Below are 19861 nucleotides of genomic sequence, written 5' to 3'. Positions count from 1 at the left end.
TTACAAACACCTTAACAGTATAATATATAACAAGTTATAAACACATTAACAGTATAATATATAACAAGTTATAAACACCTTAGCAGTATAATATATAACAAGTTACAAACACCTTAGCAGTATAATATATAACAAGTTACAAACACATTAACAGTATAACATATAACAAGTTATAAACACCTTAACAGTATAATATATAACAATTTACAAACACCTTAACAGTATAATATATAACAAGTTATAAACACCTTAACAGTATAATATATAACAAGTTATAAACACCATTACAGTATAATATATAACAAGTTACAAACACATTAACAGTATAATATATAACAAGTTACAAACACCTTAGCAGTATAATATATAACAAGTTACAAACACCTTAACAGTATAATATATAACAATTTACAAACACATTAACAGTATAATATATAACAAGTTACAAACACATTAACAGTATAATATATAACAAGTTACAAACACATTAACAGTATAATATATAACAAGTTACAAACACCTTAACAGTATAAATTATAACAAGTTATAAACACCTTAACAGTATAATATATAACAAGTTATAAACACCTTAACAGTATAATATGTAACAAGTTATAAACACCTTAACAGTATAATATATAACAAGTTATAAACACCTTAACAGTATATTATATAACAAGTTACAAACACCTTAACAGTATAATATATAACAAGTTATAAACACCTTAACAGTATAATATATAACAAGTTACAAACACCATTACAGTATAATATATAACAAGTTACAAACACCATTACAGTATAATATATAACAAGTTACAAACACCTTAACAGTATAATATATAACAAGTTACAAACACCTTAACAGTATAATATATAACAAGTTACAAACACCTTAACAGTATAATATATAACAAGTTATAAACACCTTAACAGTATAATATATATAACAAGTTACAAACACCTTAACAGTATAAATTATAACAAGTTACAACACCTTAACAGTATAATATATAACAAGTTACAAACACCTTAACAGTATAATATATAACAAGTTACAAACACATTAACAATATAATATATAACAAGTTATAAACACCTTAACAGTATAATATATAACAAGTTACAAACACCTTAACAGTATAATATATAACAAGTTACAAACACCTTAACAGTATAATATATAACAATTTACAAACACCTAAACAGTATAATATATAACAAGTTACAAACACCTTAACAGTATAATATATAACAAGTTACAAACACCTTTACAGTATAATATATAACAAGTTATAAACACCTTAACAGTATAATATATAACAAGTTACAAACACCTTAACAGTATAATATATAACAAGTTATAAACACCTTAACAGTATAATATATAACAAGTTACAAACACCTTAACAGTATAATATATAACAAGTTACAAACACCTTAACAGTATAATATATAACAAGTTATAAACACATTAACAGTATAATATATAACAAGTTATAAACACCTTAACAGTATAATATATAACAAGTTATAAACACCTTAACAGTATAATATATAACAAGTTACAAACACCTAAACAGTATAATATATAACAAGTTACAAACACCTTAACAGTATAATATATAACAAGTTACAAACACATTAACAGTATAATATATAACACGTTACAAACACATTAACAGTATAATATACAACAAGTTATAAACACCTTAACAGTATAATATATAACAAGTTACAAACACCTTAGCAGTATAATATATAACAAGTTATAAACACCTTAACAGTATAATATATAACAAGTTACAAACACCTAAACAGTATAATATATAACAAGTTATAAACACATTAACAGTATTATATATAACAAGTTACAAACACCTAAACAGTATAATATATAACAAGTTACAAACACATTAACAGTATAATATATAACAAGTTATAAACACCTTAACAGTATAATATATAACAAGTTACAAACACATTAACAGTATAATATATAACAAGTTATAAACACATTAACAGTATAATATATAACAAGTTACAAACACCTTAACAGTATAATATATAACAAGTTATAAACACCTTAACAGTATAATATATAACAAGTTATAAACACCTTAACAGTATAATATATAACACGTTACAAACACATTAACAGTATAATATATAACAAGTTACAAACACCTTAACAGTATAATATATAACAAGTTATAAACACCTTAACAGTATAATATATAACAAGTTATAAACACCTTAACAGTATAATATATAACAAGTTATAAACACATTAACAGTATAATATATAACAAGTTATAAACACCTTAACAGTATAATATATAACACGTTACAAACACATTAACAGTATAATATATAACAAGTTATAAACACCATTACAGTATAATATATAACAAGTTATATACACCTTAACAGTATAATATATAACAAGTTACAAACACCTTAACAGTATAAATTATAACAAGTTACAAACACCTTAACAGTATAATATATAACAAGTTATAAACACCTAAACAGTATAATATATAACAAGTTACAAACACATTAACAATATAATATATAACAAGTTATAAACACCTTAACAGTATAATATATAACAAGTTACAAACACATTAACAGTATAATATATAACAAGTTATAAACACCTTAACAGTATAATATCTAAAAGATGCCAACAGTTTGTTTTGTACTGATGCTTAGTGATCAGTGTTTTCGGGCGTGGGACGAAGCGTTTGACTATTGTCAGTATGATGTGACCGAATTTGGTGTTTTGCAGGGTGTCAACGGCAGTAAGCTTCAGTGAGGCAGCACTGTAAAGTCGACATCAGATTCAAGCTATCACAAGGAGACATACATGCATAAATCCCAACCTCCCCTAATAAATGATTTTAACAAGGGAGATAACTCAACTATCACTGGTTTAAGGGATATAGCCTGGACTATTGTCGTTGATAGTTAGTGAATACCTTCTGGAGGTAAACCTTGATCTGTGTGTAAACTTCAATGGTCATCTTTCCCGTGTTAAAAGGAGGTATTTTCTCCAGATCCTCTAACTGTTCCATCTTGGTTCCTCGCCGTAGTGTACCCCTACAAAGAAATATTGTACATTATAAAGTTGTCACTAAATTGTGTAAATTGAATTAAGTTGTCATTAAATTGTGTGAATGAAGTGAATAAAGTTGTCGTTAAATAGTGTAAAGTTAACAAAGAAGTCACTAAATTGTGCAAAGTGTATAAAGTTGTCACTAAATTGTGTGAAGTGAATAAAGTTGTCACTAAATTGTGTGAAGTGAATAAAGTTGTCACTAAATTGTGTTAAGTGAATGAAATTGCCACTAAATTGTGTGAAGTGAATTAAGTTGTCACAGTGACTAAATTGTGTTAAGTGAATAAAGTTGTCACTAAATTGTGTTAAGTGAATGAAATTGCCACTAAATTGTGTGAAGTGAATTAAGTTGTCACAGTGACTAAATTGTGTTAAGTGAATAAAGTTGTCACTAAATTGTGTTAAGTGAATAAAGTTGTCACTAAATTGTGTAAAGTGTATAAAGTTGTCACTAAATTGTGTGAATGAAGTGAATAAAGTTGTCACTAAATTGTGTAAATTGAATAAAGTTGTCACTAAATTGTGTAAATTGAATAAAGTTATCACTAAATTGTGTAAATTGAATAAAGTTGTCACTAAATTGTGTGAATGAAGTGAATAAAGTTGTCACTAAATTATGTAAATTGAATACAGATGTCACTAAATTGTGTAAATTGAATAAAGTTGTCACTAAATTGTGTAAATTGAATAAAGTTGTCACTAAATTCTGTAAATTGAATACAGTTGTCACTAAATTCTGTAAAGTTAATAAAGTTGTCACTAAATTGTGTAAATTGAATAAAGTTGTCACTAAATTGTGTAAATTGAATAAAGTTGTCACTAAATTGTGTAAATTGAATACAGTTGTCACTAAATTGTGTAAATTGAATACAGTTGTCACTAAATTGTGTAAATTGAATAAAGTTGTCACTAAATTGTGTGAATGAAGTGAATAAAGTTGTCACTAAATTGTGTAAATTGAATAAAGTTGTCATTAAATTGTGTAAAATTAATAAAGTTATCACTAAATTGTGTAAAGTGAATAAAGTTGTCAATAAATTGTGTAAAGTGACCAAAGTTGTCAATAAATTGTGTAAAGTGAACAAAGTTGTCAATAAATTGTGTAAAGTAAATAAAGTTGTCACTAAATTGTGTAAAGTGAATAAAGTTGTCACTAAATTGTGTAAAGTGAATAAAGTTGTCACTAAATTCTGTAAAGTGAACAAAGTTGTCAATAATTGTGTGAAGTTAATAAAGTTGTCACTAAATTGTGTGAATGAAGTGAATAAAGTTGTCACTAAATTGTGTTAAGTGAATAAAGTTGTCACTAAATGGTGTAAAGTGAGTTAATCATTCATGTTGGGGCACTGCCTTCTTACTTCATAATATCCTTAATACAAAATGTATAGGTCACTGAAAACCTTGCCATAAATTAATTTTAATTCGATAAATAAATGCAAAAGTTATACACTGTCATGGCCAACATACAAAAAGAACACTGAATTTTTCAGTAAGATTTTGGACATGAGAGAGAAATGGTGTTTTTCCCTTCATACTTCTGAAAAAAACCGCTTGAAAGTAGATTCAAACTTATAGACATCTCCACACCTGTGAACCGATATCATACCTTTGTTTTGCCTCCCACAGAGATTCACGACCCCTTGTTACCATGACAGCCACCGCCTCCCAGGCCTTAGCAGTATCAGGCTTCCCTCGACCTTTGAACCCCAGGATTGAGGAACAATGATGGAACATATCGGTCCAACGCTTGTCTGGAGGAACACACAGCTTTGTAAAATTGCTACAAATACAACATTTTCAATTACATAAGGATATATTCAAATTTAAAGAAATACTACAATATGTCATACAATCAGTTCAACATCAAATGTATTTTTGGGATTATGGGATCAGAAACACTTTATAGGTCGTCGTTGTTTTCTGATGTTTCAAATTTTCCCAGTTTTATCAAAAGTTTGAAGCTAAGAAGGTGTATTTTAATGGAAATTATAAAATAGACATTTATATAAATGTCTCTAATTAATTAATAATTAATTAAATAATTTCTTTTTCTGAATCTGTTCTTTCTTTAAAAGTAGTGAAAAATACAACACCTTGACAATTACCTTAATTAACAGTATTTGATAGAAATGAGAGGTAATTCACCATACACACTACTGCCCAGCAAAGTCATTACAAATATATTACAAACCCATTACAAAACCATTAAAAACACTGATTCCATTAAAATTGGCCATTATTTTTCGTTTCCATTTTTGGGACAAACCTGGAGTTAAGTAATGTAATGGGCATTATTTTTCTAAATTTCAGTTACTTTCCTATTAATATTTTCTTTGTAATGGTCATTAACAAAATAATGGCCATTACTTCATGTTTTGTATTTTTCTTAATGGCCTTTATTCTGTTTGTAATGGCCATTAGAGTGGAGTCATCATAATGTTATGGCCATTACTAACTGTGGATTTTATGTACTCCCATAACATTTTCCATTTAATGGCCACAACAAATTATGATCACAATGTAATGGCAATTATTTATTGGTAACTTCATGTAATGCCCATTACATTTTCCATTTAATGGCCATAACAAATTATGATCACAATGCAATGGCCATTACTTATTGGTACCTTCATGTAATGCCCATTACACTTTCCATTTAATGGCCATAACAAATTATGATCACAATACAATAGCCATTACTTAATGGTACCTTTATGTAATGCCATTACATTTTTTTATTCCGATGTGCAATTCCTCATAAGTGACATTTTTTTTCTTGTAATGGCCATTACAAATATTACAAATATCATCACATCATATTGTAATACATGTATATATGACAATGTTTAATATACTACCATGAATTGTTGACCTTAAATTAATGTATTATTTCAGTATCTTATTTTTCATTATATTGTTATTGTTGAATTCCATGTCTATATTACAATTTTGTTGTTGGCTTAAAGAAGAATAAGGAAACTGTACAGGCTTACTAAACCCCTTCACAATAAAAAAAACTTCAAATTTCCCGCCAAATTTTCCCGCCAAATTTTTCCCGCCCAATAACTTCAAGCAGGAGAGTTCCAATACATGGCAGCCATGAGGCTTTTCTCACACATATGAACAACATGTTATTTTACAAATGAAGGGAAGTATTTATCTTTAATACCTGGTTCATGATTAATACAAGACTACCAGGAAATGAAATATTCAACTCTGGAAGTATGTCAACCTGTTTATAGGTAAGAAATAACTTAAAACCAATCACCATGCATGTGACCTAAATTTACATAGTGTACATTATATTCAAACAGCTTTGGCATTTCTTAAATTGTATTGCCTATTCAACCAAATTGTACAAACACACATCATATGTACATTGAGAATTAATGCAATAATGAACATAAATCACTCTTACATGTATCTGAAGAATATTAAAAGGATTTTGGGTCCACATGATTGTGTACTGTGAATATCCATTTGTGAAGCAGTTATCAATTTGAAACAAATGATGGATCACTTTGAATGCAATTTTTAATGGAAGGACTACATGTACAACGATATTGTCAAACATGCATAGTGATACAGTTCATGATGAACTTTGATGAAATTAAGTGGTAAAATGCATTTTCTAAATTTTCTGAATGCGTCTAATGTAATGGTCACATGTAGGTCCATTAATTTTGTATACCTTTATATATATAATGGCCATTACACTTTTGTTTGTAAAAACGTAATGGCCATTACCATTGTGTTGATCTTTAAACAGTTTTTGTACTTTAAAAGTAATGGTCATTATATTTGTAAAAATTATGGCCATTAAAGTGTATTTTCTTGTAATGGTCTTTTAGTTTTGTACACCTTTAATGGCCATTACACCTTTTCTGACGAAATGTAATGGCCATTACAGAGTACACTTCAGAAAGTAATGACACCGTTAATGGGCATTACAAAAATGGTTTTGCTCCAAACCTAATGGCCATTACATTACACAAAAATGTTTAATGCCCATTACACCATAAGGTTTGATGCCCATTACATTGAAAACTAATTATTGATGGCCCTATTACATTGTAATGGCAATTACTTAGTGAAAACTTTAATGGGTTTGTAATGGGCAATTTGACATTAGTGATAAGAGTTAATGACTATTAATGTTTTTGTCAAACCATTAAAATCCTTAAAATGCATTTAAATTTTATTGTTTTTTTTCAGACCCATTAATTTTGTACCTTTAATAGTCATTAATGTTAGATTAAAAGCCATTATTAAAATAATTAATGATCATTATAAATGTTTTGTTAATAGCCATTAAAATGTATTAATTAAGTACCATGAACTAATTGATTTGTTTCAACCCTTTGATGATCATTAAAATTGAAAACTGTCACATTTAAAGACTATCAAACTTGTATTAAAATTTTTCAATTAATAGCAATTAAAGGTACAAAATTAATAGCATGATTGATGGTTTTATGATGGGAAATTTTAATGGGGTTTTTAATGGCCATTTTAAGGGCTTGGGTATGCAGTAGTGACACTTCATTTATTTTCATATACACAATATAGAACTTTGTCTAACACTTAACAGAGTACTTTACCTGGAGTTAAGACCAATGGTATGATTGGATCGGCGGTCATCTGGTGTCACCGTTTTATGGAATGTGCCGTTTATTTTCAGTCCCTCGTTCCAGCTCCCGTTAAATGTGCCGTCAATCTTGTCACCAGTTGGTAAAGTCAGCACCCCCTACAGTAATTAAACCACATCACCTACTTTAGAACAGCTACCAGTATCTTCATTCTAAAATTATTTCCGCATTAGAAAATATTTTTCAAAGAACCAACTTAATGTTTGCATCAACAAAATACAGAAGTTGAAGTCTTAAAATAGTGATATTTTTATCAGAACTTCTCTCGTTAACCATGAATGTGCATATTGTAATTGATGATTCAATAGTCATCTTATTATTATCACTTTTCATGTTAAAGGCATTTCACCAATTTATAACTGTACTAATTTTACTTTCTTTGATATAGACTGGTCAGTTCCTGTATACTATAATGCACTAGACAATTCATCATTGTAGAAATCTGATAAACTTTGTTATGTGTTAAAATTTGAGTATTGACGCCAAAATTAGCTCATTTATAGCAGTCATGTTTAGAATCATAATATAGAATAAAGACACCATTTTACACTTAAATGCCCTTACAATTGTTTCATACTGCCCCTGAATTACTATGTAAAGGTAAAGAACAAGATTGTCAAAAATTCCCGTAGTTTTCTGATACTGATGCTGACCTTTCCTTGCAGCTGTGTGATGCCTGAGAATTCTCCCTCATAACAACTATTGTCGTCAGTCAACATCAGACCAAATCCCTGTGGAAACAAAATTGGACATGATACACGTACTATTCCTACACATGAAATTGAATAAGATAATTAATTTCCACTTTCAGGTATTCAGAAGGATATAGTCACAATAGTCTATCACTAGCATTGCACTCAATTTTTCATCATTAACAAAGAATATTGATGTGTGATCAGGGTCACTAAACACACTGTGTGAAAATTATCAAAAGTCTACTTTATATTTATACTTGTAATCTTCTATACATTAATTCTTACAGTCATTTTTCCTGCAGTGAAGTTTCCCTCAAAGTACATGCCATCCAAAGTTACAACTATTCCGTTTCCATGACGATTCCCATCATTCCACATTCCCATGTACTTCTCTCCTGTATAAAATAATAAACAATATTGTTACAGTTGTAATAACTTCCTATCTTGAATATATAAGTAGACCACCTGATGGTTCTAAAACAAGACTCCTAAACAGGTCAAATCCGAACTTATCAAAGATATAACTTTAGATAAGTTATCATTGCCATGACCTTGACCTTCTAACCAGTACTCACCTTTGAGAACATCATCAATGACCCCATATCCCTGTTTCTGGTCAATGTTCCACTCCCCGATATATATACTGGCCGAGTTACTGTTGTGTCCTCCATGACGATACGTTCCATGTCCGTGGCGCATTCCTTCCTTAAAGTAGCCCTCATATATATCCCCGTTGGAATATCTATAATAGGAAATATTGATCTTTAGAAATGATATGACCTTTAGATACTATGATGTGACGTCATTAAATTATTGATGACGTCAATAACAATTGCAGCTTGGGTCAAAGTTCACCGTGTTAGCCAATCAAAATGCGTACAGAGTTTATACCACGTGTGGTATAAACAGATTGTTAATCAACAGCTGTAATGATTAACTGATGGTCTGAGAGTTGAATAACACAGGGTATTGTTGTATAAAACTTGTTTTACCCTCTCTATGAGCTCTCCACTACTTTTAGTTATTAGTTCATCTTACTTTTTTATCATACATATATCAGTTTATTTGAAAGAGACTGTAGTTTTGTTCCCGTACTTGACTTTGCCGATTCCATGCAGCCGGCCATCTCTCCAGTATCCTTCTTGACAACGCTCCCTACCATCATCTTGGAGAATCAACAAACGCCCATGTCTGAAAAACAACAATAATCAACAGACATCAGTTATGTATAAAATTGAGAGTTTGTAACCAATGGATTTTTTTCAGTTAAAATTCAATATATTGGAAATAAAGAGAACTATACTTTACAGCACTGTCCAATGGCATTTAAGATTACAGATTCTGAAATAAGGTTGTCTACACCTTTCAATATACATTTGCAGCAACACAGGACAGCTGAACAGCTGTTTGTAACTATATGCTACATGATTGTTGTGGCCCAGCAGAAACATATGACTAGTGTATAGGTGTGTTTTAGCTCAGCAGGGGTGTTTTAGTTCTCAGACTAACACACAGGAATAAAACACAGCTAATTAAGCGAAGCTGAGGGATACAATTGAAAAATATTTAGCCAGTTACTTGATATAGAGTAAATAAAGATGTCTAAAGTGTATATTATATGTATAGAGTAAATAAAGATGTTTAAAGTGTATATTATATGTATAGAGTATATAAAGTAGATGTCTAAAGTGTATATTATATGTATAGAGTATATAAAGTAGATGTCTAAAGTGTATATTATATGTATAGAGTAAATAAAGTAGAGGAACAAGTGATTGTATATATTAATGATGTTTAGATTGTATATCCTACCCATGTTGTTTTCCCTCCTTGAAGCTTCCTGTGTATTTCCTTCCATCGCTCCATTTCATCTCTCCACTGAAATGTGATGAGACAGGTCAGTATTACTAACACAGACAACATCTCCGTAACATATACTTATTATAATCAGGCAAATAAGCTCATCTTTTTTCATGGCCATACTTTGTACTAAATGGTGACCCAAAACATTTCATATGTTAAATAAGGTATTAGGTTCTAAATACATTTATCACTTCATAACTCAATGTGGGATTATTTAAGTTTAATCTCTCAGAACAAGCCTCCCCTTAAATCAGAATTCTCCGATCTGGCCTGCATGTAAACTAGCCTCTCCTTAATCCAGAATTCTCCAATCTGGCCTGCATGTACATGTAAACTAGTCTTAAGATTTTATCAAATGTTGAAATAAATAAAATCCAGATGTTGTATAAAACTAATTTCCGATGAAATAAAATTATTCTAGTTTTCATTACCAATCTTTGTTAAAATTAATTCATCAGGAAAATTTTGTTCAAATAAAAGATGAAAAGAAAACCAAATGTTACGAATAATAATTACAATGCATTATATGCGTATTGAAAATGCACAGTTTTTAAACACTTACTGTCCGTGGACGAGACCGTTGAGAAATGTACCAGTGTAACAGGCATCTTTATAAATACTATGTTTATTAAACACGTGTGTTGCCTGTCTAACACCAGGGGGCGACATGCGTTCCATACTTCCGCGTCTTGTCACAGACTTCTGACTTGTGATCACTTTGTTTATAGTTGAGTTAAGGGCCATAATCCACTCAGTCTACAAAAAATTAGAGTTACCTTCTCTTTATATGTCACTTCCTGTCTGAAACTAATTAATCATAAGGTTAACTCTACAATATGTATTAGCAAATTGAACGATTTTTTATCAACCTTATAATCCGAAATATTTATTGAAACTTTCGACATGCTTCGCCTATTGTGAACATGTAAAACACAATCATCACATCAGTGTTTCTTGTCTGTTATAAATGCTAAAGCCTCATTTTAATTTATCATCCTCATTTTTAAAGTTGAAAAGAAAAGGTGAATTCTTGTCTATTTTCAGGGAATATTTAATAACTGCTTCACCAAGTCCAAACTGTGAAACAGAGATTTTTACAGTAACAAAGAATTTCTTTTGGAGAATGGTTTGGACATGATATACTCTCTGTGTAGTAGAATATACCTTGATGGCGGTAGATGGCGCCAGGAGGAACAACTTGTCTTCTGGAGCTGTTATGGTTATCAGATGTCTGTTTAGTGGAAATAAAAAAATAACATTAACATCATCATTGTAGACAAAATAAAAAAAACAAGATAATTCAACGAATTACAGTCCCCCACCGGGTTGTTATCTCGAGATCCAATAGCAATGAGTGTGAATCTCGAGATGCAATAAGGTCATGTATTTTCTTCAATGTATTGAAAGGTGAAGATGTAGTTTACAGAGACCCGCTTCTATACAGGAACCATCCCATTCTCACTAAATACATGTACACTGTAGGTATACTCTATAAATGATCTCTATATAAAGGACACAAGTCTATGAAGGACACCTTTAGTTTTTCTATTGGGTATCCTTTATAGACAGGTTTTACTGCAATAGACATGAAATTGTAATAATAATAACAAGATGTTGTTTGTTATGCTTACATTGAATTCAACAGTACTGTATATTGATTAAATGGTGATCTGAGAAGAACACAGGTTTGTTTGTCACTGGGAATAATTTGGATGAGAAGACCAAGTCAAGAATTCCTCCAAGGCAATGGGTAGGCGTGGTCAGTAGTTGGTGAAGTTTACAAGATTTTTGAAGGCTGTCCATCTTTGCGAAGTCCATGTTGAAATCTCCAACAACAAGAATGTTTGTACACTTATGTAACTTTGCTTGTGTTGTGCATAGCTTGAATAACTGTAATATAGCTGAATTTAAATGGTTATAAGATGTGTTAGGAGGTATATATATGCATCCAAGCAGCAAATTGCCAGTGATGATTCCAACTGCTTCTATTTGTGGTATGTTGATTTCCAATATGGTTTGGATGGGAATTGCAGAGTAGATGACACAGTTTTGGTACGCGACACACCGCCTTCCCACAGGGAACTATACTACCAAGTATAAAGTTCTAATCCTTAATAGTGTAGGAGATAGAACCTGGACAAATTTTTCTTTCTTTAATGTAGGTCAGAGGTCAAAATATAGGTCACAGTGACCCGGTTTTGGTACGCGACACACCGCCTTCCCACGGGGAACCATACTACCAAGTATTAAGTTCTAGTGCTTTATAGTGTAGGAGATAGAGCCCGGACAAGCTTTTTCTTTAATGTAGGTCAGAGGTCAAAATATAGGTCACAGTGACCCGGTTTTTGTACGCGACACACCGCCTTCCCACAAGGAACCATACTACCAAGTATTAAGTTCTAGTCCTTTATAGTGTAGGAGATAGAGCCCGGACAAACTTTTACTTTAATGTAGGTCAGAGGTCAAAATATAGCAAAATAAAGGTCACAGTGACCCGGTTTTGGTACGCGATACACCGCCTTCCCACAAGGAACCATACTACCAAGTATTAAGTTCTAGTCCTTTATAGTGTAGGAGATAGAGCCCGGACAAACTTTTACTTTAATGTAGGTCAGAGGTCAAAAAATAGCAAAATATAGGTCACATTGACCCGGTTTTTGTACGCGACACACTGCCTTCCCACAGAGAACAATACTACTAAGTATTAAGTTCTAGTGCTTTATAGTGTAGGAGATAGAGCCCGGACAAGCTTTTTCTTTAATGTAGGTCAGAGGTCAAAATATAGGTCACAGTGACCCGGTTTTTACATGCGACACACCGCCTTCCCACAGGGAACCCACACACTAAGTATGAAGTTCCAGTGTCTTATAGTATGGGAGATAGAGCCCGGACAAATAGTGTGCGGAAGGACGGACGGACAGACGGCCGGAGGGACGGACGGACGGACGGACAGACGGACGGACACAACGCAAACCTATAGTCCCCCCCGGATTCCGGTGGGGGACTAAAAAGTTTCTGCAAGGAGAGAAAAATGTGCTTGGCAAACTTCAAACATTTATAAACCTCCAGCTAATGTGACATCATTGTGATACCGGAAGTATATGTAAAACACTAGGGATTGGTAATTACATTTAATGGGGTTTGATACATTTAATGGGGTTTGATACATTTAATGGGGTTTGTTACATTCAATGGGTTTTGATACACTTGATGGGGTTTATGTATTTAATGGGGTTTATGTATTTAATGGGGTTTACGTATTAAATGGGGTTTGATACATTACATTTAATTCATACATTTAATGGGGTTTGATACACTTGATGGTGGTTGATACACTTGATGGTGTTTGATACATTTAATGGAGTTTGATACATTAAATGGGGTTTATGTATTTAATGGGGTTTATGTATTTAATGGTGTTTGATACATTTAATGGTGTTTTGATACATTTAATGGGTTTGATACATTTACTGGGTTTGATACATTAAATGGGGTTTATGTATTTAATGGTGTTTGATACATTTAATGGTGTTTTGATACATTTAATGGGTTTGATACATTTACTGGGTTTGATACATTTAATGGGGTTTGATACATTTAATGGGGTTGATGTATTGAATGGGGTTTGATACATTTAATGGAATTTGATACATTTAATGGAATTTGATACATTTAATCGTGTTTATGTATTTAATGGGGTTTATGTATTTAATGGGGTTTGATACATTAAATTAAATTCATACATTTAATGGGGTTTGATACACTTGATGGTGTTTGATACATTAAATTAGTTTGATACATTAAATTAGTTTCATATATTTCATGGGGTATTATACATTTAATGGGATTTATGTATTTAATGGGGTTTTATACATTTAATGGGATTTATCTATTTAATGGGGTTTTATACATTACATTGGTTTAATACAGTCAAACCTGCTCTAACAGCCACCTTGAATAAGTAGCCACCTCCCTTAAGTGGCCAGTCTGTGGTCCTCCCAATGGAAAACACTATACAATGAACCTTAAATAAGCGGTCACCTGTCTAACGCGGCCAACAGCCACAAAAATTTGCACCCAAGTCGTTGTATCGTCTTGTATTAAGTGGCCATTTTGTCCGGAAGTAGACATCCGTGATGATCACATGACCAGGTATTTTTATCAAATTCATCAAAACTTTGATCTTTGTTGGTTTTCATTTCAAAATACACTGTACATGGTATATTGTCATCAATATCAATAAGTGCATTATAATATGATAAATTCAATAAACTTTTGAAAATAGAATTGGGCAACAGGCCGTTTCTGGCCAACCTGGTTTAAGCAGCCACCTGTCTTAAACAGCCAATATCTGTCGGTCCCATGGGTGGCTGCTTAATACAGGTTTGACTGTACATTTAAAGGAGTTTGATACATTTAATTGGTTTTGATACATTTAATGGGTTTTGATACATTTAATGGGTTTTGATACATTAAATTGGTTTTGATACATTTAATGGGGTTTGATACATTTAATGGTGTAGTATATTCAATGGAGTTAATATATTCAACAAAGTTTAATATATTTAATGGGTTTAATAAAATCAATGGGTTTGATATATTTAATTGGCTTAATACATTTATCAGGTGTAATACATTCAATGGGGTTTCATACATTTATTGGGCTTGATTATACATTTACCGAAATTAATATATTTATGAGATTTAATGTATTTATTATAATAGGATTTGATACATTTAATGATGTATTTCATTATCTATAGAACGAATTCATCATCACACAAGTGTGAAATCTAAAGCTATTATTAATGGTCAATTCAACAAGGATGGATAGTATTGCAACAGCAATACAAAGTCCCCTGCCTGAGCTAGAAGTGCACCTATTCATTTCCAATTTTTTTTTGAAAAATAGTTTTTCGAAAAAAAAAAACCAAATGTGAGATGCACAACTACATGTTATACTGATCATGTATACCAAGTTTCGTTAAGATCGGAGTGGTACTTTAGGAGGAGTTGTATGGACGGACAGACGGACGGAGGGAGGGTAAACCTATAGTCCCCCCGTTTTTCAAAACGGTGAAGGGGACTAATAATTCCATGAGGACAGATTGGTGAGGAGTTAGTGAACTTACTGTTTTTTGTCACTGTCGTTAGATGGTGCCTCAACCCACAGGGTCTCTAACTTGAACACTTGGAAGTTTGAATACTGAAAAACACAAGTTACTTCTTACTACATACTAATTTTGGCATACTAAAATTTAAGCACATTCACAAATCAGTAAAAACACATTACATTGTATATATATTTGCTATAAAAAGAGCATAAAAATGTGTAATTAGTGCAATGAGAATTTAGTGTAATGGATCCCAACAAAAAATCACTAAAATAAGATTATACCACTAAATTAAGATTACCATTAAAGTAAGACTATCAAAAATCAATAAAAAATAATAAAATAAGCTGAAAATAAATCATTAATGATATAACCATGCATGTAATTTATTTTGTTTATGGTAACCCACTCACTAATTTATACAAGAGGCCCATGGGCCTTAACGGTCACCTGATTTTTGAAATATTTCAGTAAATTTGAATGAAAGAATGAATTTCAAAACAAATAAAACAAATGATAGTCAAAAATGTGATTTCCCTATAACTATAGTAAAGTTTATCCCCTCCCATTGGGCAAACGCAAGACCCCAGGGCTAGGAAATTCACAATTATGGTAAAGCACCTTAAGACCCTTCGATCTGTGAAGAGTATTTAATTCTACCTTATTTGGGCTGTAAGAAGAAGATTTTTAAAATTTCTGTTAATTTGACCCTTTTTGGCCCCGCCCATCAGCCCCTGGGGGTCAGTCAGGGCCAACATGTACATACCATCAAACTGTCATCCCAAGCTGATAATGTTAACGAAGTTAGAATGAATTCCAATAAAAATTCAACAAATAATAGTCAAAAATGTGATTTCCCTATATAAACTATAGTAAAGTTTACCCCCTCCCCAGGGGCAAACATGAGACCCTAGGGTCATGAAATTCACAATTTTGGTAAAGCACCTTAAGATCCTTCCATTTATTTACAGTATTTGATTCTACCATATCTGAGAGTAGACAAGAAGATTTTTGAAATTTTAGTCAATTTGACCCTTTTTGGCCCCGCCCATCAGCCCCTGGGGGTCAACTAGGGCCAACATGTACATACCATCAAAGTGTCATCCCATGCTGATAATTTGATACAAGTTAGAATGAATTCCAATACAAATCCAACAAATAATAGTCAAAAATGTGATTTCCCTATATAAACTATAGTAAAGTTTACCCCCTCCCCAGGGGCAAACGTGAGACCCCAGGGTCATGAAATTCACAATTTTGGTAAAGCACCTTAAGATCCTTCCATCTATGAAAGAGTATTTGATTCTACCATATCTAAGAATAGAGAAGAAGATTTTTGAAATTTTTGTAAATTTGACCCTTTTTGGCCCCGCCCACCAGCCCCTGGGGGTCAACTAGGGCCAACATGTACATACCATCAAAGTGTCATCCCATGCTGATAATTTGATACAAGTTAGAATGAATTCCAATACAAATCCAACAAATAATAGTCAAAAATTGATTTCCCTATATAAACTATAGTAAAGTTTACCCCCTCCCCAGGGGCAAACATGAGACCCCAGGGTCATGAAATTCACAATTTTGGTAAAGCACCTTAAGATCCTTCCATCTATGAAGAGTATTTGATTCTACCATATCTGAGAGTAGACAAGAAGATTTTTGAAATTTTTGTCAATTTGACCCTTTTTGGCCCCGCCCACCAGCCCCTGGGGGTCAACTAGGGCCAACATGTACATACCATCAAAGTGTCATCCCATGCTGATAATTTGATACAAGTTAGAATGAATTCCAATACAAATCCAACAAATAATAGTCAAAAATGTGATTTCCCTATATAAACTATAGTAAAGTTTACCCCCTCCCCAGGGGCGAACATGAGACCCCAGGGTCATGAAATTCACAATTTTGGTAAAGCACCTTAAGACCTTTTCATCTATGAAGAGTGTTTGATTCCACCTTATCTGAGAGTAGAGAAGAAGATTTTTGAAGTTTTAGTCAATTTGACCCTTTTTGGCCCCGCCTCTCAGGCCCCTGGGGGGTGGGGACCATATAATTCACAATTTTGGTTCACCCTCAGCCATGGAAGCTTCCTGTAAAATTTCATTGAATTTAGTTCAGCAGTTTTTAAGAAGAAGTTGAAAATGTAAATTGTTTACGACGCATGACGGACGACGCACACCGCACGACGCACGACGCCGGACAAAATGCGATTGCAATAGGTCAACTGAGACTTTGTCTCAGGTGACCTAAAAACTCATATTTTAAGAGCTGAACATTTGATAAGAAACCAAATTCTCCAGAGTTGTCATTCCATTCTACCCAGCATGCAACACTCACCTGTGAATGGACAAACAAATCATTGAAGAGGATAAAATGATTGACAGAGAATCGACCAGCTCCCTGGAGGGTAAGTGGATGTGTTTTACTGTCCCGCACCAAACGCCGACTCGGGATCTTCAGGGAATCCTGGTATAAAAAAAAAATTGTATGTTACTGTGGATACACACTTACATTTATCTGCTCTGAGAAAAAAATCTGAAAATGGGAAGAAGACAAATCCTTATGCTAACATCACTTTTACTATTTTTTTTCCCTTTTTCTTTCTTTTTTTTCTTTTTTGGTGATTCAGAAAAAATAACTCGGATTGCTGATCATGACTGTACTATTAATTTTAACACTAAAACAACCTCTCCTGAAACGTAAAATTCAAATTTTCTATTGACAAATTACATCTACCAAATAAATCTTCCATTACTTCTTGTTTGTAAATCTAAAATTCCATGTAATTTCACAGAAAAAGCAGCTTAAGATGTGTTGTTTAAAAGTGTCAATTCAATGGAGATCTAAACACTTTTCTACAACTGGCCCATAGAAATATATATAGATATATAGCTGGGGCGGAACTGCTTTAATACCACAAGTTTCTGTTGGTTGCTGGTCTCCCAGAATACTCCAGTATTGATCGCCATTGTTTGTTCCATTCCTATGAAATGCTGTAGACTGTTCCACTTGACAGAGATTTTGTTTAGTAAATCTGATTCCTCAGAACCCTGAGAGGAAACAAAGGAATTTAAACATTTTATAACAACATTTTCACCAAATGGGTATTTTACTATATCATACTAGTGAACACCTTACAATATCATTTTCCTGAAATTAACCTTACATCTGTCTCTCTATACTTTTAAAATATTAATTAACAAATTGATAAATCAATCAATTAATAAATCAATGAGTTATCAAATTGTTAATTAACCAAATTAATAACTTACCTAATTCCTTTACAAACAAATCAATTATTTATCAACTAAACAGTTAACTAACAAATTACATCTACCAAATAAATCATCCATTACTTCTTGTTAGTAATTAAAAATTCAATTAATTAACAAATCAATAAAAACAATTAAAAATTCAATTGATTAACAAATCAATCAAATCAATTAAAAATTCAATTAATTAACAAATCAATAAAATCAATTAACAATGTAATTACTAACCTATCAATTAATCAAAAATTCAATTAATTAACAAATCAATGGAACACTTCATCTTAAGTCAAAGAAATAATGACAACATACATCCCCAACACTTACAGTTTGATAGTTGCCGGCTAATTTGTCGGCCATTTTCCCTAACACTTACAGTTTGATAGTTGCCAGCTAATTTGTCGGCCATTTTCCCTAACACTTACAGTTTGATAGTTGCCGGCTAATTTGTCGGCCATTTTCCCTAACACTTACAGTTTGATAGTTGCCGGCTAATTTGTAGGCCATTCTCCCTAACACTTACAGTTTGATAGTTGCCGGCTAATTTGTCGGCCATTTTCCCTAACACTTACAGTTAGATAGTTGCCGGCTAATTTGTCGGCCATTCTGCTGTATTCTTTTATGTGCTGGAGTGGGGCTGTCATTAATTTTCGGAATGTGCTACCAAACTGGGCTTTCTCAACTTTCTTTTCCTCAAGGATCAGTGTGAACACTTTAGTTATACTCTCAAAGTAAGCACTGGCAAAGGAAAATACACATCAAAGACAATTAAAAAATACTGACAGGTAATTGTAATTGTAATTTTAACTCAAAATTGATAGCAAATAAAAATAGATAATGATTACATGGAGAACATTGTACTTTTGTATGTACAAGGAAGTTAAGACCTTGCATGTTCAGGAGATTTAAGCATCTTTTGTTACGCCAGCTACATCTGCCATGTAAATGTAGATAAAATCTGGGTTATGCCACCTCCTCAAATTAAGAGCCAGGGTAGTGATAACATAACTACCAGGCAAATCAATGTGCACAAAACACGTCTGATTTTGTATTGTATATGGTACACTATGTGTAACTTGGCGGAATATGTAGCTCTAGAACAAGTTATGGATATTCCTTCAATGTTCATGTACATGCATAAGTACAT

General features: G+C 32.1%; 1 protein-coding gene across 1 annotated transcript in view; it reads right to left on the bottom strand.

Moving 5' to 3' along the window:
* The window catches only part of LOC117318008 (alsin-like), a 108181-nt gene that overhangs the window by 25868 nt on the left and 62452 nt on the right, over positions 1 to 19861 (bottom strand). Inside the window, 14 exon segments of the mRNA XM_033872980.1 lie at positions 2985 to 3105; positions 4731 to 4904; positions 7726 to 7871; positions 8427 to 8504; positions 8754 to 8863; positions 9044 to 9210; positions 9564 to 9659; positions 10281 to 10346; positions 10894 to 11087; positions 11496 to 11562; positions 15464 to 15537; positions 17783 to 17911; positions 18361 to 18495; positions 19287 to 19452. Coding sequence (XP_033728871.1) covers positions 2985 to 3105; positions 4731 to 4904; positions 7726 to 7871; positions 8427 to 8504; positions 8754 to 8863; positions 9044 to 9210; positions 9564 to 9659; positions 10281 to 10346; positions 10894 to 11087; positions 11496 to 11562; positions 15464 to 15537; positions 17783 to 17911; positions 18361 to 18495; positions 19287 to 19452 — 1723 coding nt within the window.

The sequence above is a fragment of the Pecten maximus genome, chromosome 19 (genome assembly GCF_902652985.1).
Source record: "Pecten maximus chromosome 19, xPecMax1.1, whole genome shotgun sequence".
NCBI classification, from domain to species: domain Eukaryota; kingdom Metazoa; phylum Mollusca; class Bivalvia; order Pectinida; family Pectinidae; genus Pecten; species Pecten maximus.
This window is presented reverse-complemented; position numbering and strand designations above follow the sequence as displayed.